Raw genomic sequence first — 27246 nt, forward strand, 5'->3', positions numbered from 1 at the left:
GATCGGGATTTAAAATAAGAGCTCTAAGACACGATATCCTTCTAAACATCAAATTTCATTGAGATCCGATCACCCGTTCGTTAGTTGAAAATACCTCATTTTTCTAATTTTTAAGACTTACTCCCCCCCCCAACTACCCCAAAGAGAGCAAATAAGTTCCGATTATGTCAATCATGTATCTGGGACTTGCGCTTATTTTTCCCATTAAGTTTCCTCCCGATCCCTCTACTCTAAGTGTTTTCCAAGATTTTAGGTTTCCCCCCTCCAACTCCCCCCAATGTCATCAAACCCAGTCGGGATTTAAAATAAGAGCTCTGAGACACAATATCATTCCAAACATCAAATTTCATTAAGATCCAATCACCCGCTCATAAGTTAAAAATACTTCATTTTTTCTATTTTTCCGAATTAACCGGCCCCTACTCCCCCCCCCCCAGATGGTCAAATCGGGAAAACGACTATTTCTAATTTAATCTGGTCCGGTCCCTGATACGCTTGCCAAATTTCATCGTCCTAGCTTACCTGGAAGTGCCTAAAGTAGCAAAACCGGGACTTTAGGTTTTCCCCCTCCAACTCCCCCCAATGTCATCAGATCCGGTCGGGATTAAAAATAAGAGCTCTAAGACACAATATCATTCCAAACATCAAATTTCATTAAGATCCAAATACCCGCTGATAAGTTAAAAATACTTCATTTTTTCTATTTTTTGCGAATTAACCGGGCCCCCACTCCCCCCCAGATGGTTAAATCGGGAAAACGACTATTTCTAATTTAATCTGGTCCGGTCCCTGATACGCTTGCCAAATTTCATCGTCCTAGCTTACCTGGAAGTGCCTAAAGTAGCAAAACCGGGACAGACAGACCGACAGACCGACAGACAGACAGACCGACAGAATTGGCGACTGCTATATGTCACTTGGTTAATACCAAGTGCCATAAAAAACGGTAAGGACCGCGCAAGGGGGATTATGGAAAAACAGTGGCCGAATTTTACACCACCACCACCCGTGGAAAGTATCCCCCGGCGTGTAACCCCTACCCCGCCAAACAATCCCCCAGCGAAAAATTCCCACTGCAAAAAAAAATTCCAGAAAATACTATTCCCCCGGGGAAAATAAGGCTTTTGAAATTTGAAAAATTTTATAAGATTTCTGGGGGGGGTTCGTAGAGGGGAGAAATTTTAATACTTGTGTATTAAATGCCACTCACTCAAGTTTAATCTGTGTAAAACTCGAGAAAAAACCGATATCTTCGTTAGTTTCTATCACCTTAGCATAAGAAGAGACAAAGATAAGTGACAGAATAGATGGGAAATAAATAATTTGGGCTATATGTTTGCATATAATGAGGGGGTTTAAAGCATTAGAACAGTTAGTAGCGTAGCTATAATCAATGCTGACTCTACACCCTTATTTGGGTACTAAAGCCTGCCAATTCTAAACTAGAGCATTAACCTACATACAAAACCAGGCACCCAGACAGGCATTCGACGCTTTTGGGTGAATGACATGCATATTCCTGTCAGGATATAAATAGTAATATGTGATCTTCACAAAATAACATGGAATGGCCAGTTATTATAATACTTAATATTTAATTTATGATAGTTAGATGAATAATTTTTTTGTCTTTTGGAAATATTGTTTAGCATAGGGGTATCCATAAAGTCAAAATTAATAATGCTGTATATATTTTAAGCAATGATTCAACGGCTCTTGGTCTTCCAGGACTCTACCTCCAAGGGCCCCAATACCCCTCCGCGACACTTTTTGTCCCCTTTTTTGGACTTCAAATTTTTTAGCCTCAGAACGTTTTAGGTTTAGAATTTTTGGACACAGAATTTTTTGGACTTTATGACACAATCAAGTATTTTACGGAATAGGTTCAAAGGATTCATTTTTATTTTTATTATGATATTCTAAATGTTGTTATTTCAATAAAATATTTTCCGCAATACTTAGGTATGCTTCCATTATTTTTAGAGTATGCTAGTAATGCTAACATTTAGAATGTTTATTAAAAAGTCGGAGATGTAGGATAAGGAATTTTCAGAGCGATCTCAAAGGGGATATATTTAAATCTGAAATGGATTAATAGGGCTTTTACCAAAGTTATAAACACACAGTCAGACGAACAAACGCTCAAAGACAGGCAAAGTGAGAAAGAAAAGTAAACACTTGAAGCCACTAACAAACAAAGGCACAGTGAGAGACAAGCAAACAGCCGTTCAAACACAAAGGCATAATAAGAGAGAGATTGTGGGCTCAAAATTTTTCGCACTTAATTTTGAATAAGCACTATTTCAAGAGAAATCGTAATGAAGTATTTTATGGAATGTATTCAAAGCATTCATTTCTATTTTTATGATGATATTCTACATGTCATTGCTTCAATAAAAACATTTTATGCATTTCTTTGTTATACTTCCAAAATTTTTAAAGGTACACTAGCAACTCAAACGTTTAGAATGTTTATTAAGAAGTCAAAGATGTAAGAAAGGGAATTTTCAGGGACATAGATACTACTAGCGGGCTCAAAGGGGGTATAACAGAATCTGAGATAGGTTAAAAGTGCTTTTACCTAAGTTACAAACACATAGTGACACAGAAGCACGCCAAGACAGGAACAGAGCGGAAGAGAGAGAGAGAGACAATCAAACACCCATAGCCACTCAGAAACACAGACAGAGAGAGAGACAAGCAAACAGTCGCTCAAATACACAGACATAGTGAGAGGGACAAAAACATCTAAAAAACACAAAGATTCAGACATACAAAAAGACACGCTAGAAGAAAAAACCCGCTCAGATACAGAGGCACAGAGAGAAAGACAAGTAAATAGTCACTCAGACACACGGGCAAAGAGAGAGAGACACAAAAATACCTGTAAACACACAGGGTCAGATACACAAACACACAAGACAGACATGGCCGCATGCAAACACCCACTCAACCACAAAGGCATAGTGAAAGAGACAGGCAAACATCCTCTCAGACACAAAAAAAAGTCAGAGACAGAGAGAGAAAAAAAAACTAAAACACACAGAGTCAGGCACACAAACACACAAGGAAAGACACGGAGATTTGCAACCACCCGGTCAGAGACACATGTATAGTGAGAGACATGCAAACAGCCACTCTGACATACAGGCATAGTGAGAGAGAGATGGAGAAAGAGAGAGACAGAAAAAAACCTACAAACACAAAGTCAGACACACAAAAACACAACGACAGACACGGAAATATGCAAACACCCGCTCGGACACACAGGCATAATGAGAGAGGCAAGCAAACATCCGCTCAGACACACAGGCACATTGAGAGAGAGAGACAAAAACGACATATACTAGGACAAGCAAACATTCGCCCATGCGCTTAGGCACAGAGAGTGAGAGAGAAAAAAACAAATTAAAAACACACGGATTCCAAGAGACAAAGACAAACACTGGGAAAAGCAAACACTTACCCAGACACGCATGCACAGAAAGTGAGAGACAGAAATATACAAACACGCGGATTCAGAAATACAAACAGACAAAGACAGACACTGGGAAAAGCAAAACACCCACCCAGACACACAGGCTCAGAGAGTGAGAGAAACGATACATACAAAAACCCAGATTCAGGCACAAAAACCGACAAAGAGAGACACTGGGACTAGCAAACACCCACCCAGACACACTGGCACGCGGAGTGAAAGAGACAAAAACGCATAAAAACACACATATGCAGACATGGAAACAGACAAAGATAGATACTGGGACAAGCAAACACCCGCCCAGACACAGAGGCACAGAGAGTGAGAGAGACAAAAACACATACAAACACGAAGATTCAGACATACAAACAGACAAAGAAAGATGCTGGGACAAACAAACACCCACTCAGACACTCAGGTACAAAGAGTGAAAGACAAAACCACATAAAAACACACAGATTCAGACATACAAACAGACAAAGACAGACACTGGGATAAGCAAACACCTGCTCAGAGACACAGGCGGAGTGAGAGAGACAAGAAAACAGCCAATAGACTTCAATCAGCACACGGGTATATGCAGCATACGTTATTAAGGCCATTGAATGGCAGTTAATATACATGACACACGGGAGGGAGGGGGGGTAATTTCAATTTTATATTGACCCAACAAGCCATCTAGGGAAATTGTGGCCAAAAATGCACTTTTTATGGATTATCTTTGCCCTAGGGAGGGTAAAGGGTAAGAGTGATGAGTTTCTGTGTTGACTTACTAGGGGATAATATAAGCTTCCATGTATTTCTGAGCTTAGATCTAGGCCTATCTAGATCTAGTATTCAATTTCTGTTGTAAATAATGACGAAGACCACAGTGCCTTTCCATAATACAGCAACAAAAGAGAGAATAATGAGGACTTTTTTTCCCAAGACAGTGAACCAACAAAACCTATTTGAATATTTCGGCCCTATATCTAAGGGCCTTCTTCAGCAAAGAAAACATAAAAAACAATAAAACACTTACAATAAAAGTTCTCAGTTAAAAATCCATTTTTTATTTTAAAATAGCCTTGGCATCATTACTTCTTAACGAAAAGTTCTGCCAAGACTGTCTGATAATAGCTAACATTTTACAAGATAAAAAGGTTCATTCATTTCACTAACTGTATTTATTAAAAATTGGAATGATTTCTGATTGCGATATTTGCCTTCTCTGCAGCTAATCTGATAGTTCTTTTGATATTGGGCTTCTTTTTGTTCGTTCCTATTTTTGCTTTATTTTGAATTAGATTATTTTCTATAATTAATTTTGTATACCTAGGGTTGAGTGTGTATTCACCCAAGTCTCTATTTAGGGATGTATTATTATTTAAGTTTCGTTTGATTTCGATTGCCTCACGGACAGTTTGTTTGATTCCTAGGTCATTGCTAATTAGAATTGTTTCGTCAAATAGAACATAATGGTTTGGATTTTCAAAAATATGATTACTTAAAGCCGAATCGAAAGATATGGAGTTATTTTTAGATTTTAACGCTTTTTCAATACTTTTTTTGTGTTGCTGTAATCTTGTTCCTAAATTTTGGTGGGTTCGACCAATGTAATAATTTCCAAAACTACATGGTATTTGATACACCCCTCGTAGACGAGTAATTGGGGTTTTATCCTTACCAGAATTGACAAGATTCATTATACTTAAATTGCTTGTGAATACAACACGTAAATTGTTCTTTAAACAAACTTCTTTCAGTTTTGAAGTAATTTTCAGAATATGAGGCAGGTAAAACGTGCTTGTGGGTTTATTAGAATCATTTACTGGTGTAGGATTTAAGGCTTTAGAAGAATGCATCTTTAATCTTTGAGCAATAACAGTATTTATGAGAGAAATTGGGTACCCGTTGCCAAAAAGTATGTCTGTAATAAAATTTAATTCTTTTTTAACATACGGCTCTGAACAGATATTAAGTACTCTATCCACAAGAGATATTACCACACCTCTTTTAACCTGTGGAGGATGGTTATATTTGAAGTGAAGGTATCTATTATTATGCCTAGGCTTTCTGTAAACCGTAAAATCAAGTTTATTGACACTGCGTATTATCAATACATCTAAAAACGGTATTTTTCCATCTCTTTCGGTCTCTAGAGTGAATTGCAGGTTTCTATCGTAAGTATTTAAATGTTCTAGAAAACCTTTAAGTTCACTTTCGCCATAATTCCAAACTGAAATTATGTCGTACATGAAACGTCCCCAAAACACATGACTAAGAAAATACGAATCTAGGGCCCAATTTTCGAGATTTTCGACGAAAATATTTGCGAGTAGGCCTGATAGAGGTGCTCCCATAGGAAGGCCCCTTACCTGTTTGTAATATGAATCTCGAAACTGGAAGTGCATGGAATATTTGTTACATAATTTAACCAAATGCATGAGAACATCAATGTCTAGAACCTATTGCTGACTCTTCGATTAGATGGTAATTGTTTTCCAGTTTATTTTGTAATAATTGTTCAGATTTTGAAACATCAATACTAGTATACATACAAACTATGTCAAAGCTGCTTAATATGGAATTTTCAGAAATGTCTATTTGTTTCAATTTTTCTACAAGATCAACTGAATTTTTTATATAAGATTTTTGGGAGTGAAGCAATGGTTTAAATGCAGTGCATAACCTTTTCCAATGTTTGAGGGGGGTGATTTTGTACTAGCTACAATGGGTCTTAGAGGAATGCCTTGTTTGTGCAATTTTGGTAATCCATAAAACTTTGAGCAAAAAACACCACGAGGGAGGAATTTATTGTACAGCTGTGGAGTGATAATGCCATTTTCTTTCAAAGTTTTTAATTCTTTTATTACTTTTTGAGCAAATTGATCAGTCTGGTCATGGGTTGATTTAACATAAGTGGTTGTATCATTTAAATGTGACTGAATTTTACCATCATAATCAGTTTTATTCATAATTACTATGGAGTTGCTTTTATCGGCTTTAGTGATTATTATTGAGGAATCTTTACGGAGTTTATTCAAAACTTTTGTGCCATATGATTTTTCCATTGCGTTATTGGGAGAATTAGGAAGTTTTAATGAGGTGTTGTAAAGAGTGTTAATTAAACAAGATCTAACTGTATCCGGGTTTGAAACAAGAGCACTACATTTGTGGAGAGAGGATTCTAAAGATGCTAATTCTAGTCTGCAGCTGGAACTTGTTTCGGTAAAAACGAAAATTTTGGCCCTTGTTCTAGGACTTTTTCTTCAACATAGCTAAGCCTTTGAGATGAAACTAGCTGTTGGGGAGGCGCTTCGCGCCCCCCCAAGCCCCCCCGCGCGCGTAAGTCGTTACGCGCCATATTAGTTACGCGCCATTGTAGCTGTGTCCCTGTGTCCCACCTGTGAATAGAGATAGATATAAATATATATTTTTAACTACGTAAAACATGCGAATATACAACATTCTTCGCTGTCCCATTGTCTGTGCATATAAATGGCATTTATATTCCCTGTGTCCCGGTCGTCATTTGTGTCCTGGTGTCCCAGTTTTTATTTTCTCTTTGAGTGTCCCGGTCGTCATTTATATTCCCTGTGTCCCAGTGTCCCGGTCGTCATTTGTGTCCCGGTGTCCCGGTCTGTAATTTCTATTCAAACAATCCCTGTGTCTCAGTCGTCAATTATATATCCCGCCTGTGCCCCCGGCGTCCCCGTTGTAGTTGTGTCCCTGCGTCCCGGTCGTCATTTATATCCCCGGTCGTGATTTGTGTCCGGGTGTCCCAGTCTCTAATTTTTCTTTGAGGTTCCTGGTCGTCATTTATATTCCCTCTGTGTCGGTCGTCATTTGTGTCCCGGTCTGTAATGTATCTTTGAGTGTTTTTTCTTTTTAGTTTTTTTTAGTTTTTTACATTTTTCAGTTTTTTTTCTTCTTTATTTTTCAGCGTCACTATGAAGTACATATCGCCGAACCTTTGTTTTTTAACTTAAATCTGGTAGGCATTGATGACGTTATCCAAGTCAAAATCCCAAACCCAATCATCATCGCTATCATTTTCAGTTTTGATATGTTTTGACTCTCGCTTTCCAGGTGGATTTTCATCTAACTGCGCGGTTTTGCGTTCTTTAGCCGCAAGCCTGTTTTCTTGCTGTTCTTGTGATTCCTCGGCACGCTTTCTTTTCTTACTTTCTCTATCAGCTGCAAGCCTGTTTTCTTGCTGTTCTTGTGATTCCTCGGCACGCTTTCTTTTCTTACTTTCTCTATCAGCAGCAAGTTTTTTGGCATAGACTCTTTGAGCAGCTACCTCGGCTGTTGCCATTGTAGGTTCTTCAGTCATTTTACAATTAAACATTTTTCCGTGAACGCATGTCTTAAATACCATTAATGACGTCACCGTCATAGCAAAAATGACGACAATTAACTTCATGACGTCAGTCGACACAGAAACATGACGTCACCTGACAGACAGACACACAGACAGACAACTTATTTTTATATATATAGATTTACAATCGCAGGTCCAGGACTTATCTTAGGATTGTAAACTGGGTTGACCACTTGAGACTCATATTTCAACCTTGTAAATTTATTAGTGAGTCTCTCTTGTGACAAACGGAAATCATGGTGGAATAAATTGGTTTCCATCCTAACAATTTGCAAAAAATCATCAGTGGACAAGCTCTGTGACAGAAAATTTTCAAGTGATTTTCGTTCTGAGGAAATTATATGTCTTCCGTGTTTTTTGTCCTTAATAATATGGTTCAACGTTTTTAGCTGTAGTTTATGTGTGAACTGTGACTCTCGTAAAGTATTTAAGTGAAATTTATGCCTTAAGGATTTAGGAATAATTTTATTCCTTCTGCAGGATTCCAGAAACGTCTGTTGATTAATAATGTTCGCGTGTTTTTTCCCTAAACTAATAAAATGAAAAATATCTTTGGTCAAATGCTCCCCATAAGCGTGACGTAAATAATGACGAACTCCACACTGCCTTTCCATAATACAACAACAAAAGAGAGAATAATGATGACTTTTTTCCCAAGACAGTGAACCAACAAAACCTAATTGAATATTTCGGCCCTATATCTAAGGGCCGTCTTCAGCAAAGAAAAAATAAAAAACAATAAAACACTTACAATAAAAGTTCTCAGTTAAAAATCCATTTTTTATTTTAAAACAGCCTTGGCATCATTACTTCTTAACAAAAAGTTCAGCCACGACTGTCTGATAAAAACTAACATTTTACAAGATAAAAAGGTTCATTCATTTCACTAACTGTATTTATTAAAAATTGAAATGATTTCTTATTGCGATTTGCCTTCTCTGTAGCTAATCTGATAGTTCTTTTGATATTGGGCTTGTTTTTGTTCGTTCCTATTTTTGTTTTATTTTGAATTAGATTATTTTCTATAATTAATTTTGTGTACATAAGGTTGAGTGTGTATTCACCCAAGTCTCTTTTTAGGGATGTATTATTATTTAAGTTTCGTTTGATTTCGATTGCCTCACGGACAGTTTATTTGATTCCTAGGTCATTGCTAATTAGAATTGTTTCGTCAAATAGAACATAATGGTTTGGATTTTCAAAAATATGATTACTTAAAGCTGAATCGAAAGATATGGAGTTATTTTTAGATTTTAACGCTTTTTCAATACTTTCTTTGTGTTGCTGTAATCTTGTTCCTAAATTTTGGTGGGTTCGACCAATGTAATAATTTCCACAACTACATGGTATTTGATACACCCCTCGTAGACGAATAATTGGGTTTTATCCTTACCAGAATTGACAAGATCCATTATACTTAAATTGCTTGTGAATATGCATGATTAAGAAAATACGAATCTAGGGCCCAATTTTCGAGATTTTCGACGAAAATATTTGCGAGTAGGCCTGATAGAGGTGCTCCCATAGGAAGGCCCCTTACCTGTTTGTAATATGAATCTCGAAACTGGAAGTGTATGGAATATTTGTTACATAATTTAACCAAATGCATGAGAACATCAATGTCTAGACCTATTGCTGACTCTTCGATTAGATGGTAATTGTTATGGCAACTGATTATGATGGTAAAATTCAGTCACATTTAAATGATACAACCACTTATGTTAAATCAACCCATGACCAGACTGATCAATTTGCTCAAAAAGTAATAAAAGAATTAAAAAATTTGAAAGAAAATGGCAGAATCACTCCACAGTTGTACAATAAATTCCTCCCTCGTGGTGTTTTTTCCTCTAAGTTTTATGGATTACCAAAATTGCACAAACAAGGCATTCCTCTAAGACCCATTGTAGCTAGTACAAAATCACCTGCCTCAAACATTGGAAAATGGTTATGCACTGCATTTAAACCATTGCTTCACTCCCAAAAATCTTATATAAAAAATTCAGTTGATCTTGTAGAAAAATTGAAACAAATAAGACATTTCTGAAAATTCCATATTAAGCAGCTTTGACATAGTTTCTATGTATACTAGTATTGATGTTTCAAAATCTGAACAATTATTACAAAATAAACTGGAAAACAATTACCATCTAATCGAAGAGTCAGCATGATTCTAATAAGCCCACAAGCACGATTTACCTGCCTTATATTCCGAAAATTACTTCAAAACTGAAAAAAGTTTGTTTAAAGAACAATTTACGTGTTGTATTCACAAGCAAAATGAATCTTGTCAATTCTGGTAAGGATAAAACCCCAATTACTCGTCTACGAGGGGTGAATCAAATACCATCTAGTTGTGGAAATTATTACATTGGTCGAACCCACCGAAATTTAGGAACAAGATTACAGCAACACAAAGAAAGTATTGAAAAAGCGTTAAAATCCAAAAATAACTCCATATCTTTCGACTCAGCTTTAAGTAATCATATTTTTGAAAATCCAAACCATTATGTTCTATTTGATGAAACAATTCTAATTAGCAATGACCTAGGAATCAAACAAACTGTCCGTGAGGCAATCGAAATAAAAACGAAACTTAAATAATAATATATCCCTAAATAGAGACTTGGGTGAATACACACTCAACCCTATGTACACAAAATTAATTATAGAAAATCATCTAATTCAAAATAAAACAAAAATAGGAACGAACAAAAACAAGCCCAATATCAAAAGAACTATCAGATTAGCTGCAGAGAAGGCAAATATCGCAATAAGAAATCATTCCAATTTTTAATAAATACAGTTAGTGAAATGAATGAACCTTTTTATCTTGTAAAATGTTAGCTTTTATCAGACAGTCTTGGCTGAACTTTTCGTTAAGAAGTAATGATGCCAAGGCTATTTTAAAATAAAAAATGGATTTTTAATTGAGAATTTTTATTGTAAGTGTTTTATTGTTTTTATTTTTTCTTTGCTGAAGACGGCCCTTAGATATAGGGCCGAAATATTCAAATAGGTTTTGTTGGTTCACTGTCTTGGGAAAAAGGTCCTCATTATTCTCTCTTTTGTTGTTGAATTTCTGTTGTGTTCGAAAATATAAATAAATATAAGGAGAGTCACTCACCAACTCGTCTTCTACCATTAAATGAGACTCATCTGTAGATATGGCAAATATGTATAAATTGTATATGATTTTAACAGCCATCAAAATAAATAGTAATAAGGTAACAATCTTGAACACAAATCCCATTATTGCTATTCTTCTTTCCTAAAAGAAAAATGAAATCAAATCAGCAATGAATGAATCTTGGAAGATAAAAAGTTTAATAAATCAGCAGGAAAATAAACATCATGGGCGGAAGAAAGATTTGGAAATTCTCGGTCAGAATAAACAAACCAAGTCTGACAAAAATATACCTAACGACAGATAAGAGCTCAAATTGTGTGCGGGACGGGGGAGGGGCTCTCGCCTCTTCAAAGACGTTTAAAACCTGCATTTTTAAATGAGCACTAAGGAGCTTTGAATCGATCTCCTCTAGCTACCATCCCTTCCTTCGTGTGTAAGTTTAGTTATAGGCGTTTACGCTGAGCTCAGTCAAATCTAATAAGATGATTTAAGCTGATATTCAGATATAAGCACAGATATATTTTATTATCTTCGATCATAAGGTTTGGAAACTGCGTGTTGTAGAGACCACACTTTGTTCTTGATCTGTAATGAAACCGGTTTCTTGTTTCCACTCGGAGATAATCAGCTTAGACTGAGCAAGATAACTTCTTTGCAGTTAGCTTTTAATTAAATATTTAATATCTAGAGGTGGTTAAGTTAGGTATTTAATGTAATGCGTTCTGGGCGGCCTGCTTCCCATAATTCTCTATTATATTACCATCATATGTTGGTACAGCTCATTAGAATTAACTAATGGATTAATAATTACCATCATTTATTTGGTGTGGTAGCTATAACACGCAAGTAACACAAGTTTTTTCAATGCGTGGTTCATTTGGGTTAGGTTACATACTTTTCCCATAACAGTGTCCAATAAAGGAATTAGACTAATTCATAGTTGTTTTTTTTTTTCATGTTGATAAAATGATATATGTTTCTGTTTCCTTACGGAAAAGGGGACCTACTCCCAGTTTGAATAAAATTGTGAGTAAAGAATTTCCTTTTACCATATAGTTAGCTAGTTTTTTCTGTTGATATAATGATATATGTTTCTGTTTTCCTTCGGAAAGGGGGGGGGGGTCTACTCCCCAGAGAATAAAATTTTGAACAAAGAATTTCCTTTTACCATAGATCTTTGTCTGTGTAGGGAAAGTGTTACTGGGAAAATGATTTGACAATGGAAAAAATTAAAAGAAAAAAATGTCTGCTTAAATAGTGTCGAGCAAAATTGCTTGGTATATTGTATCGTTCTTCATAATTTGATAATAGTAGTAAGTTGATATCCTTTTTACTCCCTTCCTTGTTACTGGGAAAAAGATTGGACAATGGAAAGAATTGCAAGAAAAAATGTCCGCCTTAAAAAAAAACGTCTTTAACTTACTGCTATCCAAGTGATGGAAGCTCTATACTAGTTGAGACAAAAAGGTTGATAAAGAATAAATACACTATCTTGTTTCTGTTAAATTTGATTCATGATTTATTTCTAACTTTCTTTTGTGTTTTCCAGACGTTTTATGTTGGTAATAGAGAACGTTACAATATACCAAGCACTTTTGCTCGAAGCTATTTGAGCAGACATTTTTTTTTTCTTTCACTTCTTTCCATTGTCATATCTTTTTCCCAGTAACACTTTCTCTACACAGACAAAGATATATGGTAAAAGGAAATTCTTTACTCACAATTTTATTCCCTGGGAGTAGGTCCCCTTTTCCGTAAGGAAACAGAAACATATATCATTTTATCAACATGAAAAAAAACTATGAATTATTCTAATTCTTTTATTGGACACTGTTATGGGAAAAGTACCAAAAAAGATGTACCAAATGTGATGAAAATGCAATGCAACAGAGAATTATGGGAAACAGGCCGCCCAGAATGCATTACATTAAATACCTAACTTAACCACCTCTAGATATTAAATATTTAATTAAAATATAACTGCAAAGAAGTTTATCTCGCTCAGTCTAAGCTGATTATCTCCTAGATAAAAAAAGAAACCGGTTTCATTACAGATCAAGAGCAAAGTGTGGTCTCTATAACATGTAAGTACCTTTGTTTGCATCTTTGTTTGCATCTGAATGTCAGCTTACATCTTCTAATTATATTTGTCTCAGCCCAGCCTAAACGCACTGTTGAAAGTCTAAAAATCAGTATGTGTGGAATGCTTTCTGTGTCTCTCCAAACTTAAAGAAGCGATAATACCACGGTGGTATTGCAAATACAGTACTATCATTTAAGAATTAAAACTACATAATATATGATGCAAGGGTACCCTTTTAGGGCAGTGAGGAACCATTGGCTTGTAGTGTCTCTACTTTTACTAATTGAAGTCTACCCTTCCTCTTGATAATTTTATCCCAAGTCATGGACAGTGAGATACAAACATGTCCTGGTGGCAGTTGGTAAAGCTGGCAGATGGAACGGATCCCAAGACTTAGATCCTGACGGGTTACTGGATGTAAGGGTCAGCATCATGAGGCTAGTGTTCTACCTATCCAGAACAAGAGCTCATATGGCACTTGTGACGCGGTCGGAAGAGCCAAGAGCTCATATGGTATGAGCTCTAGCAGCATTTTCAGAATCAATACATTGCTTTAAAAGGAAAATCAGAGGTTTAATGCCGGTCGGGATTCAAAACAAAAGCTATGAGTCACGACGTCATTCTAAGTATCAAAATTCATTAAGATCCGATCACCCACTCGTAAGTTAAAAATATCTTAATTTTTCTAATTTTTTCTCTCCCTTCAGCCCCTCAGATGGTCGAATCTGGGAAAACGTCTTTATCAAGTCAATTTGTGCACCTCCCTGACACGCCTATTAATTTTCATCGTCCTGGCACGTCGGGAAGCACCAAACTAACCAGATCACTGAACCCCAGCCCCTAACTCGCCCAAAGAGAGCGGATCCAGTACGGTTATGCCAATCACGTATCTATGACATTTATAAGCATTTTCCATGATTTCCAGTTTCCCCCTCCAACTCCCCCCAATGTCAAAAGATCTGGTCCGGATTTGAAATAAGAGCTCTGAGACATGAGTTCCTTCTAAATATCAAATTTCATTAAGATTCGGTCATCCGTTCTTAAGTTAAAAATACCTCAATTTTTCGATTTTTCCAATTTGACAATCCCCAGCTCCCCCAAAGGGAACGGATCCGTTCCAATTATGTCATCTCGTATATATAACTTGTGCTTATTCTCCCCATCAAGCTTCATCCTGATCTCTCCACTCTAGGCGTTTTTCAAAATTTACGGTGTCCAAAATCTCTGGTTCCTCCTCCAACCTACTATGTCCCCGGATCCAATTCGAATTGAAAATAGAGCGTCTGAGACATAAGATTTTTCTATGTATCAAGTTTCAATAAGATCCGATCACCCATTCGTAAGATACCTCGATCTTCACGTTTTCCAAGAATTCCAGTTTCCCTCTCCAACTCCCCCCAATGCCACAGGATCTGGTCGGGGTTTTAAATGAGAGTTATAAAGCATAAGATCCTTCGAAATATCAATAAGATCTGATCATTCCTTCGTGAGTTACAAATACCTGATTTATCTGATTTTTCAGAATTACCGCCCTACAACTCCCCCAAAAAGAGCAGATCCATTCTGGTTATATAAATCACGTATTTAGGACTTCTGCTTATTTTTACTACCAAGTTTCATCTCGATCCCTCCACTCTAAGCGTTTTCCAAGATTTTAGGTCCTCTCCCTCCCCCAGATGGTCAAATCGGGGAAAAGACTATTTTTAATTTAATTTTGTCTGGTTCCTGATACGCCAGCCAAATGTCATTGTCCTAACTTACCTGGAAGTGCCTAAAGTAGCTAAACCGGGACAGACTGACAGACAGACCGGCAGAATTTGCAATCGCTATATATCACTTGGTAGATACCAAGTGCCTTAAAAATAAAAAAGAAGTTGGTGTCGAATAATCAGGTGACTTGAGTGAAGTAATTTCAGTACCTACTGCACTTAAAAAGTCTAGTATTTTTCTATTTTAATATTCTTCACTAATAAGGTCCCTGTATTATGTTGCTACAACCAGGTAAAATTGTAGCACAGCAAAACCTGGGGTTAGGAGAAATTTCATTACCATGGAGAGATTTGAACTCAGTACCCTATTACTGAAAGAAGAGCTCCATTACTACTGCGATATGGTAACATCTAGAATCTTATTTGATAAGTACATTACTAATTCAAATCTCTGTTTTAGTTACACAATTGGTTTCTCAGATGTCACTGGAGAAGATCTTCAAGTTTAGCCAATGGACTCCCAAACAGCAGAAAGTGTTTACAATGTTTTCCATTGACTGGTGCAAATTCTTGCTGAGGGAATGGTTCAAGCTGATTCTGCAGTTGCAGAATCCTGCATTAGCAGGATTTTAGAATTTGAATTATATTCTGATCTTAGAAAAGATTTCAGAAAAAATTGGGAACTTTCAACCGTTGGGAAAAGTTGGAAAGTTTCGGTATCAGTGAAGCACTGAGATTTAATAAGTTTAAAATTGCAAAAATATTTCAATGTTTCTGTTTCCTAGTTCCAGGTATTTTCGAGCTAATATTATGATTAAGAAAACAAATACACAGATTACTATTGAGTCGAGCCTTCTTCATGTTTGACACAGCAGAAGCGTGACATTATACAAGTACTTAATTTCAAAATGTTAATTGAAGATACAACCGAAATATTTATAGACAAAAGCTTTACAGAAATGACCCAATCAAATATAAAAAATACAATTTTGAGACTAAACGGACAAGCTTTACGCCTACTTAACGATATTGCTACGATCAATAAAATACAACATCAATACCGACTTGTTAAGGAAAGTGGTCAAGGGCATAAGAAGATGTTTTTTGTTGAGTTGGAATTAGGTGACGAGACATACAAAGCTTATGGTAGTAGCATTAAAAAAGCCCGACATGCAGCAGCAGCTGAAGCCCTCTTTCATACTAGATATCCTCGACTTCCTACAAAGAAGATGAATTCTGTAAGTAGCAGGGTAAAACCAACGGCTGAGTTGAATGTGTTAGCTATGAAGATTGGTGTCCCGGTGACGTACAATTTTGTCGAAAGGCCACTCCCTCTAATGCCCGGATCTTATATGGGTGGTGGCTACAATTACCATAAAGGACCATTTTACCAAAATCGCAGGGTGTACAATCCCCGTAGATACAGTCCTTGCGGATACAGTCTTAGTCCTCATGTTCATAGATTCCCGGATTCTTTCACTGTAACCTGCAAAATACTGGATCGCGAGTATGAAGGAACTGCTCCAACACCACAAGCCGCAAAGCATAACGCCGCCCAAAAAGCCCTTAATGAACTGAAAAACATGCCATCATTGGTTGAAAATAAGCAAATAGAAAAACATGACGATCCCAGCTTGGAATTGAAGTCTCCCATTTCTCTAGTCTATGAGTTAGCATTTACACATAACTTGAACATTCGCTTTGACGTTATTAGTGAATCTGGACCACCACATAGAAAAAATTTTGTTACCAAGTGTACAGTTGATGACTTGACTACTGAAGGCGAAGGGAGAAGCAAGTCGTTGTCGAAGAACAGATCGGCAAAGCTAATGCTTGAAGAACTGAAGAAAATACTTCAGTTTAAATGAGAGTGCATAATTATTTGGTTCCATTAATAAGAAAATGCCTCTGGGTTTGTTCAAGAAATTTCCGTGAATTTTGCTAAATTTTAACCTTGATTTCTAAGGTGATTTTGGTCTTAGTTTGCTCCTTTTTTCTGTAAAATATTACTGAAGTTACAATTTCTTGTCTCATTACAAAACACTATATACAGAATAATCATTACACGAAAATCGTGCCATTACTCATTTGTGCTTCTTTTCAGCATAATATTTGTTACTCTGAGACAATATCCCCCCCCCAAAGGGACACATATAACCCTAATAATATATCTGTTTGCTCTTCTTTCAACTGGTTGATATGTTGTAAAACCTGTTACTCTGTGTGAATTCGGAGCTATCCAGTTTAGCCTGACTAACTGCGCTGAAAATTTGATTAAAAAAGGAATATTTCGTTGAATGAGGTTAAAACGTTGTGAATAACAGTAGGAGAAAACATGATAATCCGGTTAATGTAAATATACTTGGTATTACTAGGTAAAAAAAATCTTATAGACTAGGGCTATATAAGTCTAAAGTGGGGTGGGAGCTGGGGATGAATTGTCAAAAATGTAAACAAAATCATAGAAAAGGGCATAAAATTCGCAATCCTTTTGTTTCCCCGTAAATTGAATCAAAGTTGACTGAACCAGGATGCAGAATATGCAAGAACAATCTATAATTCAGGCGATATTAATGTGGATACTATTCCATCACCCTTACAAGCCCCTTGATACACCGAGGGTTGAATTTTGGGTAGCATGCTGCGCTTCTGACCATGAATTCTTACAGATTTGCGTACGCTCCTTTTAGCTGTTTGTATTCGCCTTCTCACGTTTAGTGGTCCACATTGTTCATTTTCAGCAATTGTGAATTTCCGTTACTTGGGCCGCCCTCGTTACGTCATCTGCAAGAAAAATGTTTTCCCAACATTAAGCTTCAAAGAAAATTTTCTCAAACTTCTGACCTATCGAGATCGTCTTATCCATGGTTATTGGAGTCATGGAGTCGGTGTTTTAGTATTTTGAATGGAGTCGGAGCCAAAGATGGAACCGCTATATTGGAAATGTCTTGAGTCAGAGTCGGTTAGAACTCATAAAATATAGCGAAATGAAGCCTTAAAACAGGACAGTAGAGTTGAAATCATGGAGTGGAGACGGGTGCCAATCTTGGGGTGCCGTTTGTCAAAAAAAATATTGAGCAATTTTCGAGAAAAATACATACATACATAATTAAACATTAACAGAATTGCAACACTGCTCTTCAATGTACTTTATAGTTCCTTCTCTACTATAATCAGCAGTCCAGAAAAATGACACATCAGAGCTTCCCACACAAAAAAGTGATTTTCTTTACTGTCCTATTTTATTTGTTTACTATGGGCCGTGTTCGTCTTTTACTGGGTTACAGCTACAGCTGAAACCACGATATACCAGTCTCCAGTTCTATATGTCAATGTTCCACTGTTTAGTTCTACATGTAAATGCCAGCTATCCTGATTATTTTTTTCACCACACAAAATGTTAGTTTGCGGATTTTCAGAAAAAATAAATTAGAGAAATGTTTCAAAGAGAAAATACATACTGCACATTCACAATTATTACCCACTTAATGATTGTAAATACATATAAAATACCAAGACTCCGAACTTAACTCAGGCCCAGGCACTAGCCACGCAGCAGGCTTGTACTGTATATGTTTAATTGTCGCTGTAGCTTGTCAAAGAGCTATAGACTTTATGGATTTAATGCGTATATCTCAAAAACTGTTTTCTGAAATAGGTCAAACTTTGCATAAGAATTAAAGGAAATTGCCGCATCTACTCACTTCTGTAATTAATGTCAAAGGTATCCCACACAGGAAATAGCCAATGACTTTTTCTTATTTGGAATAGTAAAAGGCGAACTAAAGGGAATCAGGCTGCGAAGTCAGTCAAATAATGGCACTATAACTCGCAGAAGCAAATTTGAAAACATGCTTTTTATCTTATCCTATCAAAAGATAATTTTGTTGTATCATGTGCATCATGTACATGATGATTTATTTCAATATTTCAGTTATTATGAGACTAAGTTCATTCTTCACTGCAACAAACAGAAAAGTGGTTTTCCTCGTTCATCAAGGTGGGTAACCGTAATTCCCCTGAGTGAGGTTTTCGGCCATGCTGATTCCAATAGTGCACTTTTCAGTTTGGTCAGAAACCATATCCGAGATGTTTCAGGCTTTTTTTCTGAAATCATCGTAAATTTCTTTTCTTTCTAAAATTTTTGCTTTAAGGTGAATGAAAAAATAATTACCATTCCTGAATAAGGGTCAGATGGAAAGTTTTTCTCGCTCGGCATGTTTTTTAAAACGCGTGTTTCATTTACTATGTTTTTTAATAATATTTTTTTTATTACAAACGCATTTTTTCGTCACTATAGGCCATGGTTCAGCTTTATCGTTGAAATTTTTGAAAGTGACTTTTACAAATTCATCATTGTGCCTGAGACGAGAAACTATGTGGAGGTATCCTGATAATTTGAATGTTTAAAATTAAACTATTTTCTAAATATAGAGATACGTACTTTACAGATTAAGCCAGAAAAGTTTGGTTCTAGGAGACAATTAGAACTTTGAACTAATAGATCAAATAAAATTATTTTACATAAGTTTACAGAAGTTACTCTAGCGTCAATTCACAAATCAAATTTTTTGATAAAACCCCTGGAATAATTATTGCATTTTACATAGCTATATCTACATGCTTTTTATAATGTTAAATTAAATAACACTTTCCAATATAGTGTTATAGAAAAGTGCTATAGGCAGTTTTTCGTGAAAAAACTGATTCTTGTAATTATGTATCTATATGTATAAAAATAAGTTGTGTGTGTGTGTGTGTCGAGTGACGTCATGTTTGTGTGTCGACTGACGTCATGTTTGTTGATTGACGAAATTACACACCGGGATATCGGGACACCGGGACATCTACCTATCTATATGTATAAAAATAAGTTGTCTGTGTGTGTGTGTGTGTCTTTCGAGTGACGTCATGTTTGTGTGTCGACTGACGTCATGTTTTCGACTGACGAAATTACAGACCGGGACAAAAATGACGACCGGGACACCGGCACATAGGGATATAAATGACGACCGGGACACTTAAAGAGAAAGCGACCGGGACACAAGGAATGTTCGATTAGCAATCACCATCAACAAAGCACCGGGACACAAATGACGACCGGGACACAGGGAGTATAAATGACGACCAGGACATAAGTAAATAAGACCCCAACAGCTAGTTTCTTATATTATTATCTTGTCGAAAGATAAGCATGTATAAATATTGCGTTCACCTGTTATGTTATATATGAATGAATGAACTTTATTACCCGTAAAAATGTAAAAAACACAGAGTACGGAGTTTTATAAATAAACAAAAATAAAAACGATAAACAGCGAAAAAAATAAACTAAAAGACAACATGAACCAATTAACTAGTCACAATATGGAAAAAAGGCTGAAGAGGGTCGTAAACGTGAATAAAGTTGACTCTTTTTACATAAAACATCCTTGGAAGACCGAATCCGAGAAGGCACGTCTATTAAACCAAATCGAGCAATGACTATTTATAGTTATAACCTATACGAATAAAACGTCATTCATCAAGCTTGTACACGAAAATGCGGTTTTTGTAAAATTGATTCTATTTTAAAACTATTTTATTTTTCGTCACAAAAGGGACTAGATCAATTTCCTTTAAAATAAGTCATTATACAGCTCTCTATAATTTTTCAGTACCCACCTAGCTGAGAATCAAGAAAACGGTGCAGATGCACCGTTTTCTTGATGCAGATTAAAATCCAGAATATAAAGATGCAGAGTACATGCAGAATATACAGGCAGCCCCTTTTCTTGATTTTCAATCAAATACAACTTCTTTGCTGTGCAAGCCAAGAGACGGTAAAATTACTATATAGGGGTTTCGGACAAGGCGGTTCTGATAGTGTAATTCCTGTTTTGACCTGACTCTATTTTTAGGAGTTCTGACTTTTTACTGTGTAACTTGATTTCTACTGTGGGACGTGATCGTCTTACTAGGTTACTAGCTACCGCTGCAATCCAAATAACAGCGGATAAAAAATCAGAGAAAAAAAAGATTCCTTTGGTGCAGAAAACCGCAGTTCAAGTATTTTTTTCGTCGGGAGGTAAAATTTGAATCATGAGGACATCGGGACCTTCGGTTTTGGTGGCTAAGTAAACTAATATCATTCCATATTCTTCAAAGATATATTCTTACTGTAAAAAATGGCAGTCCCATCACTAGGCCGAAAAGTCCCACAGTACACAGTATTACCCTTTTGAAACTGAGAGGTATTACTTTTCTTAGCTAAGTACTCCCTTTATCTTAGGGTAAATAATGACAGACAAAATCAATGGCATAGACAATCAAGTGGTTTTAGTTACTCTTCTTCTTTTTCTTATTGTCCTTGTCTTTCAAAATACGTAGCAATTTAATGAAAGCATTCACGAAGTCAAGGAAGAGCATCAAACTGTGAGACAAAACATCCCCGTCTCCCGTTCGTTTCCTCTCAATTATCAGCTGAGTATCATACAAAATGTAAGCACAAAATACGCCAAGGCCTATATACATTTCCAGCGCAAAGTTTCCTCCCATGAAGAGTCTCAATAAAGTTACTGATAGAAGGTAGGTTGACAGAGGGGCTCCTAGAAAAAGCCACTTGCCACTTGGTGACAAAATAGAACAGATACTAAATCCAATAAAAATCAATGCAGTTCCAGTAAGAGCCGTTGTAATAATTGTGGGATCATTAAACAGCAAAACCATCCGGATAACAGGAGACAAGCTCACACCAAACCAAAAGCTGCAGGCAAGGAGCATTGATAGTCTTATCCCAAACATTTGTTTTGTAGAACTCACACACATAAATCCAAAGAGTGAAACGAGGACAAACAAAGCACCAATCTGCGGTGTGACAATTTCTCTCGACACCTGGATGTATGTGCCAAGAATACACAAGACAATTGACATGGAAAGGGTGGTATATACATTAACAAGATGTTTGCAAACTGATGCTTCAAGGTGAGAGTTAAAGTTCCGTTTGAATTGTTCCATGTTTTTCACAAAAGACTGATCAGGTAGACATAGTGTCTTCAGTCTTCAAAGTTACATATCATACTGTAATTTTTCATTTCTATTGAAAAATTATAAAGCGTTTGTGAATGAGTTTATACAAACGTAAAACAAAACTAAAACTGTATGAATATTTTTGCATTATACGAAATATGCTTTTAGAGTATTAAGATTATTGCAAAACTGGCCTAGGTATCTGACATTCATAGGGCTATTTTGCAAATTAACGCTTCATTTCCTATAACTAACTCGTTAAGAAGTTACTAAGTCTCAGCTATTCCATTTTCTATCAATAATCCTTTGTGCATGCTCGGTAGATAAAACGCAAGGATATAGTAGTAGGATCGATGAGAGGGATAAAATTGCGTTGAATCGAAACAAAATTGCACTAGAATAGCTTCAGCTGAAAACCGTGTACATGAAAGTTGCAGTCTCTTGACTTGAACAACAAGAAAAATCACTTTTTTCATAGGAGGCATCTTTTTTCTATTTTTTCTTTCTCCGCAGCTAGCAGAACACATAGAGGCCTGTTTAAGGGCTTATGTTAAAGGAAAGTGCTACATCTACTCGCCTTTTCGATTAACAAACACAGGACTTACAATAAAATAATTTTTGTCAAAAAACTGCCCCTTCTTATATATTTATAGTCAAGATTTCCAAATAAGGCAAAATGTCGAGAAATAACGTCTACATCAACCAAAGTAAAATCAAATAATAAGAAAGTGCCAACAAAATGTGATAACGTACTCCAAACCATTCAAGAAAACAAGAAGAATGCAACCAAAAGCAGCACTACCAAAGCGATACTGGTGCTATTAAACAGGGTTTCCAAAACGAAGAATGTGTTTTCAGTTATGTGAACTCTGCAGTTCAGTACCTTTTCAGCTTACAAAATATACTTTTTGATTTGTAACAAAAATTCACCAGGCAATGTTGGCTAGCAGAGTCGTCTCTTGACAAGATGGAAGTCAACGGTCCAGCTAAGATCATTAATCTCGGCTGGGTATGGGTTCACGGTGAAAAAATATAAGTCACTCCATAAGATCAGAAAGTAATTTACATTTTACTGTAAACAAAACGCGTTGAAATGTTTTAACTTTAAGAAATTCAAAATTGTTAAAACTTTAAACGAACAAATATCAGTATATGTATATTAAACTGTACATCAACATTCATTGTTTTTCAGTAATCTTGGTTATGACGGGTACAAAAAAAATCGATATTAAGAGAAATAAAACATTCAGCTTGAAATAATGACGGTTTTCAGTAAAATATACGTTATATTTTGGTCTTCATAAAACATGGGTGGCGTCAGCCCTGCTCATCTTAGTTTCTGCTCGTTTCGAGCTTGACTAAGTAATCCGTTGTAATTTCTGTTTGTTCCAGGTTTCATTTGTTTATTGATGGGGATTTGTGGTAGTTTTACGCATGTAGTTTTACGCGTGTAGTAGTTTGGTAGGAATATTACTTTACTACATTTATGTTCATTCTTGGTTTAATGTAGCTCTTTATTTATCTTTGAAAAACTTGCTTAATGGATTTTTTTAGATTGGATATAATAAGGCGCGAAGATAGAAAGTAAAAGTAACTGGATTATCGACGCTTCTTGACTACTAATGTTCCGGGGTCAGTCCTTACTAAGCGTTGTCACAGCTGGGTTCGATATCTGGGTCTAGTTTTACGCAAAGATAATTAACAACAAATAGGGCCAATGATCAACTAGTTTTCATTGTTTCCTCATCGACAAGGTATCTTTTCTGTAAACTAGTCACAATACATAATCCTTCTAAAGCTCCAATCTTAAGCAATGCCACCCATACTTGAACTTTTGCAAGAACGTTCCTCGCTCAAATCAATAACTGCGGAATATATTGTTGCGTTTTATACACTAACATATAAAATCGATAATTGATGGAAACTGTCTCCTTTCAATGTTTCACTAATTAAATTAATTCGTTCATGGGTTAAACATAGTAACTTGTTAACAAGTTAGGTATAGCAATTGACAAGTTAATCAGCAAAATAGCCTTATGAATCTGAAAAATCTAGGAGAGTTTTGCAATAATCCAAAAACTCTAAAAGCATATTTCGTAGAAGGCAAAAATGTTGCTACAGTTTTAGTTCCGTTGTACATTATTACAAACTCATTCACAAAAGCTTGATAATTTTTTAGTGCAAGTGGAAAATTGCAATATGATTTGTAACTTTGGAGACTGATCAGAGTAGACATAATGGGGCATCTTTTGTGAAAAATATGGAACAGTTCAAGCGAAACTTTAACTCCCACCTTGAGGAATCAGTTCGCAAACATCTTGTTAATGTATATACCACCCTTTCCATGTCAATTGTGTCGTGTATCCTTGGCACATACATCCAGGTGTTGAGAGAGATCGTCACACCGGAGGTTGGTGCTTTGTTTGCCCTCGTTTCACTCTTTGGATTTTTGTATGTGGGTTCAACAAAACAAATGTTTGGGATAAGATTATCAATGCTCCTAGTCTGCAGCTTTTCATTTGGAGTGAGCTTGGCCCCTGTTATCCAGTTTGTTTTGCTGTTCAATGATCCCACCATTATCACAACGGCTCTTGTTGGAACTGCGTTGATTTTTATCGGATTTAGTATCTGCTCTATCTTGTCACCAAGTGGCAAGTGGCTTTTTCTAGGAGCCCCTCTTTCAACCTACCTTCTATCAGTAACTTTTTTGAGACTGTTCATGGGAGGACATTATGCGCTGGAAATGTACATAGGCCTTGGCGTATTTTGTGCTTACATTTTGTATGATACTCAGATGATAATTGAGAGGAAACGCACGGGAGAAGGGGACGTTTTGTCTCACAGTTTGATACTCTTCCTTGATCTCGTGAATGTCTTCGTCAAACTGCTCCGTTGTTTGAAAGAGAAGGACAATAAGAAGAAGACTAAGTAAAACCACTTGCTTGTTGATATCATTGATTTTGTCTGACATTCTTTATCCGTTAGCTAAGATAAAAGTATTTCCTTAAAAGTAGTTTTAGCCGAGAGGAAAGCGATAGCTCTTTCGGTTTAAAAATGTACAGTGGGACTATTCGGTCCAGTGATTCTTTGATCTCTTTATTGCTCTGACTTTGATGTGTAAAGGGCATCAAACAAGTGTTTTTTTTATTTATTTAATTTTTTATTTTGCCAGCTTCTTCCCGATTGGACTCTTTGTTCCTTTTTGGCTAACCCAAAGTTTATAAAATTACTGGCAGTACAACAGTGTTACCTAAGTAAAGAGCGAAGTAGGCCCAGTGCATTATTTTTTTTTTCACGAAGACACTTCGTATAAAAGGATTTGTCGTCAAAATTTCGGGAGGGGCTCATTCGAATGGAAACTGAAAGTTCAAGTGCGTCATTGATGCAGTTATCTCAGTGTTGGTCATTCTCCAATAAATTCAGAGCTTGGCATACACTACGATAAGTGTCATGTATAGTACTGTTTACAGTTCTCAAATACTCAAAGAACGTCGGACCGGGTACATTCACCAAAAGCAGGCGGAGAAAGAAGCATTCGTGTTGATTGGGGTGAATGGTGTAGAGTCTTCCTATCGTGGTATCTCTGAAAATGGTAGGTTGGCCGTCGACTGACTAACCCTGTCTTCGACGTTCAAATGATTTATTTTTAGCATTCCATGTGTAATACGAAGGCACTTCAGTATACAGCAGTTTTTAGCAAAAGAATCATTTTGACATAGCAAAAAGAAAGCAGTTAACGTTGCATCCGGTGGATTCAGGGCTCTTTGTTGCACGTTAGATTCCGAAAAGTAAACACGTTGACCATTCTGTAAATGTACCGCTAATTGAACAACAGCTGGACTTCGTTCATGTATTGGAAATGAAAGAATTCGCCAAACAGCTTCATTACTGCTTATTGTATCTTCCAGCCTTATATTGTACGATTTCATCGATATCACTGATTTCGGACTGCAAGCCAAAAACTGCCATGTCGCTGCCTTTGTTGACGTATTTATATATGTATTTGATTGCCTTTATGGAGTTACAGTATCCAACGTTTATGAGTGCGTTAAATGTTTTTGATAATAAAGGTGAATATGGAACAACCCACTGGTTATCTACTTCGATGGTGGTTCCGTCATGCTTCTTTATTATTGCTGTTTTACCGCCATCTTCAGCAGATCTTCTTCTATATTGTCGATAACCATAATTGCCAGTAATTGTGTTGGGCACTAAAAGTCGAAGATATTGCTTTGTGCAACTTCCTTTGGCCATGCATGGTGAATTTTCATTCAATGCACCACAAGGTCCATGTATCATATTTTTTACCACAATACCATATAAGACTATCGACTATCGAATTACTAATTGCTAATCGAAAAATTATTCAAATTTAAAGAGCATTATCTTTCAGGAATCGTTCTTAAAGAATTAGGACGAAAAATACAAAATTTTGCGTACAGAGCAAGGTCTTGTGCAATGGGCAATTTCTTTCATATACGAGATAATTTCTGTTCGCTTTAAGTCTTGATGTTGCTCCTTACTTTCAGTTGAAAAAACTTGTTTTTTATTTAGTGTCTGATCGTTTAAATAATACTAGGAAATCCGGCCTCACATTATACATTAAACGCAATTAAGTTTACGACGTGTAAAACTCGAGAACACGTTTCTTCGTTATTTTTAGAAACAAATTTGGCTATATATTTGCACATTAGGAGGGGGAAACGTATAGCAGTCTGCAGGCAAAATATGTTAGGTACAATTATTCTGCATATTATGAAGTAATAATCATTTTCTTACTTCAAACCGTCCAAATACTTTAAACCCACCTCTTGCAAGCAAATATATATCTCAAATTACATATTTCCCATGTATTCTGTCACTTGTCTTTGTCTTGTCTCGCACTAAGCTGAAAGAAACTAACAAAGAAACGGGTTTGTTCTCGAAATTTCACAGCATAAATATGAGTGAGTGGTGTATAATACACTGGTACTGAAATTCCTTCCCCCTACGGAAATAAAAAAATTAAACTGAAATAAAATTCTCAAAATTGGGAAGCCATGTTTTCCACGGTAGGAGGGGGGAGATTTTCTGGGGAGTATTTTCCGCGGGGAACTTTTTCCAGGGCATTTTCCGGGGGAAGGTATTTTCAGCAGGGTGGGGCTATTTTCTGTGTAATAGGGAGGGGAATTTTCCGCTGGGGGGGAAACGCCTGCCACTGGGGATGACAATCTTCCAAAGCCCTTGGGGCAAGCGCTGTAAGCTATACAATATGTTTGACCTTTGATATCCAAAAAGGGCAAGGAGGTTCAGATGCTACTTGCAGAGAATGTTGACTTAAATCAAAACACACGATGTGCAATGACTTATGGTATTCAAAGTTTAAAATTTGAAGGAACAGTAAGGGAGATGATCAAGATGATCAATATAATATGAACAAACTAATACAACACCTACTATCGTTGTGAAAATACCACCACCACTACTACTACA

At 36.4% G+C, this 27246-nt stretch overlaps 4 protein-coding genes and 1 long non-coding RNA gene across 6 annotated transcripts in view; 3 read left to right on the forward strand and 2 right to left on the reverse strand.

Annotated features, from left to right (window-relative positions):
• Positions 1-19915, forward strand: part of LOC136028259 (double-stranded RNA-binding protein Staufen homolog) — a 67588-nt gene extending 47673 nt beyond the window's left edge. The window contains exons 1-2 of one of the 2 annotated variants that reach the window (XM_065705997.1): positions 10718-10789; positions 15227-19915. In XM_065705997.1, coding sequence (XP_065562069.1) covers positions 15675-16634 — 960 coding nt within the window. In that variant the 5' untranslated portion in view covers positions 10718-10789; positions 15227-15674 and the 3' untranslated portion in view covers positions 16635-19915. Of the gene's footprint in view, positions 1-10717; positions 10790-15226 lie in introns of those variants that run through there. The other variant, XM_065705996.1, reaches the window with a different exon arrangement.
• The window catches only part of LOC136028261 (uncharacterized), a 193374-nt gene that overhangs the window by 108292 nt on the left and 57836 nt on the right, over positions 1-27246 (forward strand). The gene's annotated exons all lie outside the window — the stretch shown is intronic.
• Positions 1-27246, reverse strand: part of LOC136028260 (GILT-like protein 1) — a 144976-nt gene that overhangs the window by 100535 nt on the left and 17195 nt on the right. Inside the window, exon 2 of the mRNA XM_065705998.1 lies at positions 10972-11115. Within this exon, the coding sequence (XP_065562070.1) occupies positions 10972-11115 (144 nt within the window). The remainder of the gene's footprint in view (positions 1-10971; positions 11116-27246) is intronic.
• Positions 20046-23928, reverse strand: LOC136028446 (probable Bax inhibitor 1). The gene is made up of 2 exons (XM_065706289.1): positions 23921-23928; positions 20046-21805 (listed from the first exon to the last, which is right to left on the reverse strand). Exons 1-2 carry the CDS (start codon positions 23926-23928, stop codon positions 21085-21087), a joined length of 729 nt encoding a protein of 242 aa, XP_065562361.1. The 3' UTR covers positions 20046-21084.
• Positions 23978-26839, forward strand: LOC136028447 (probable Bax inhibitor 1; the record flags this gene model as incomplete). Its single annotated transcript, XM_065706290.1, has 1 exon — positions 23978-26839. A coding segment is annotated over one exon (729 nt), but the record flags the coding sequence as incomplete, so codon positions are not given.

The sequence above is a fragment of the Artemia franciscana genome, chromosome 6 (genome assembly GCF_032884065.1).
Source record: "Artemia franciscana chromosome 6, ASM3288406v1, whole genome shotgun sequence".
Taxonomy (NCBI): Eukaryota; Metazoa; Arthropoda; class Branchiopoda; order Anostraca; family Artemiidae; genus Artemia; species Artemia franciscana.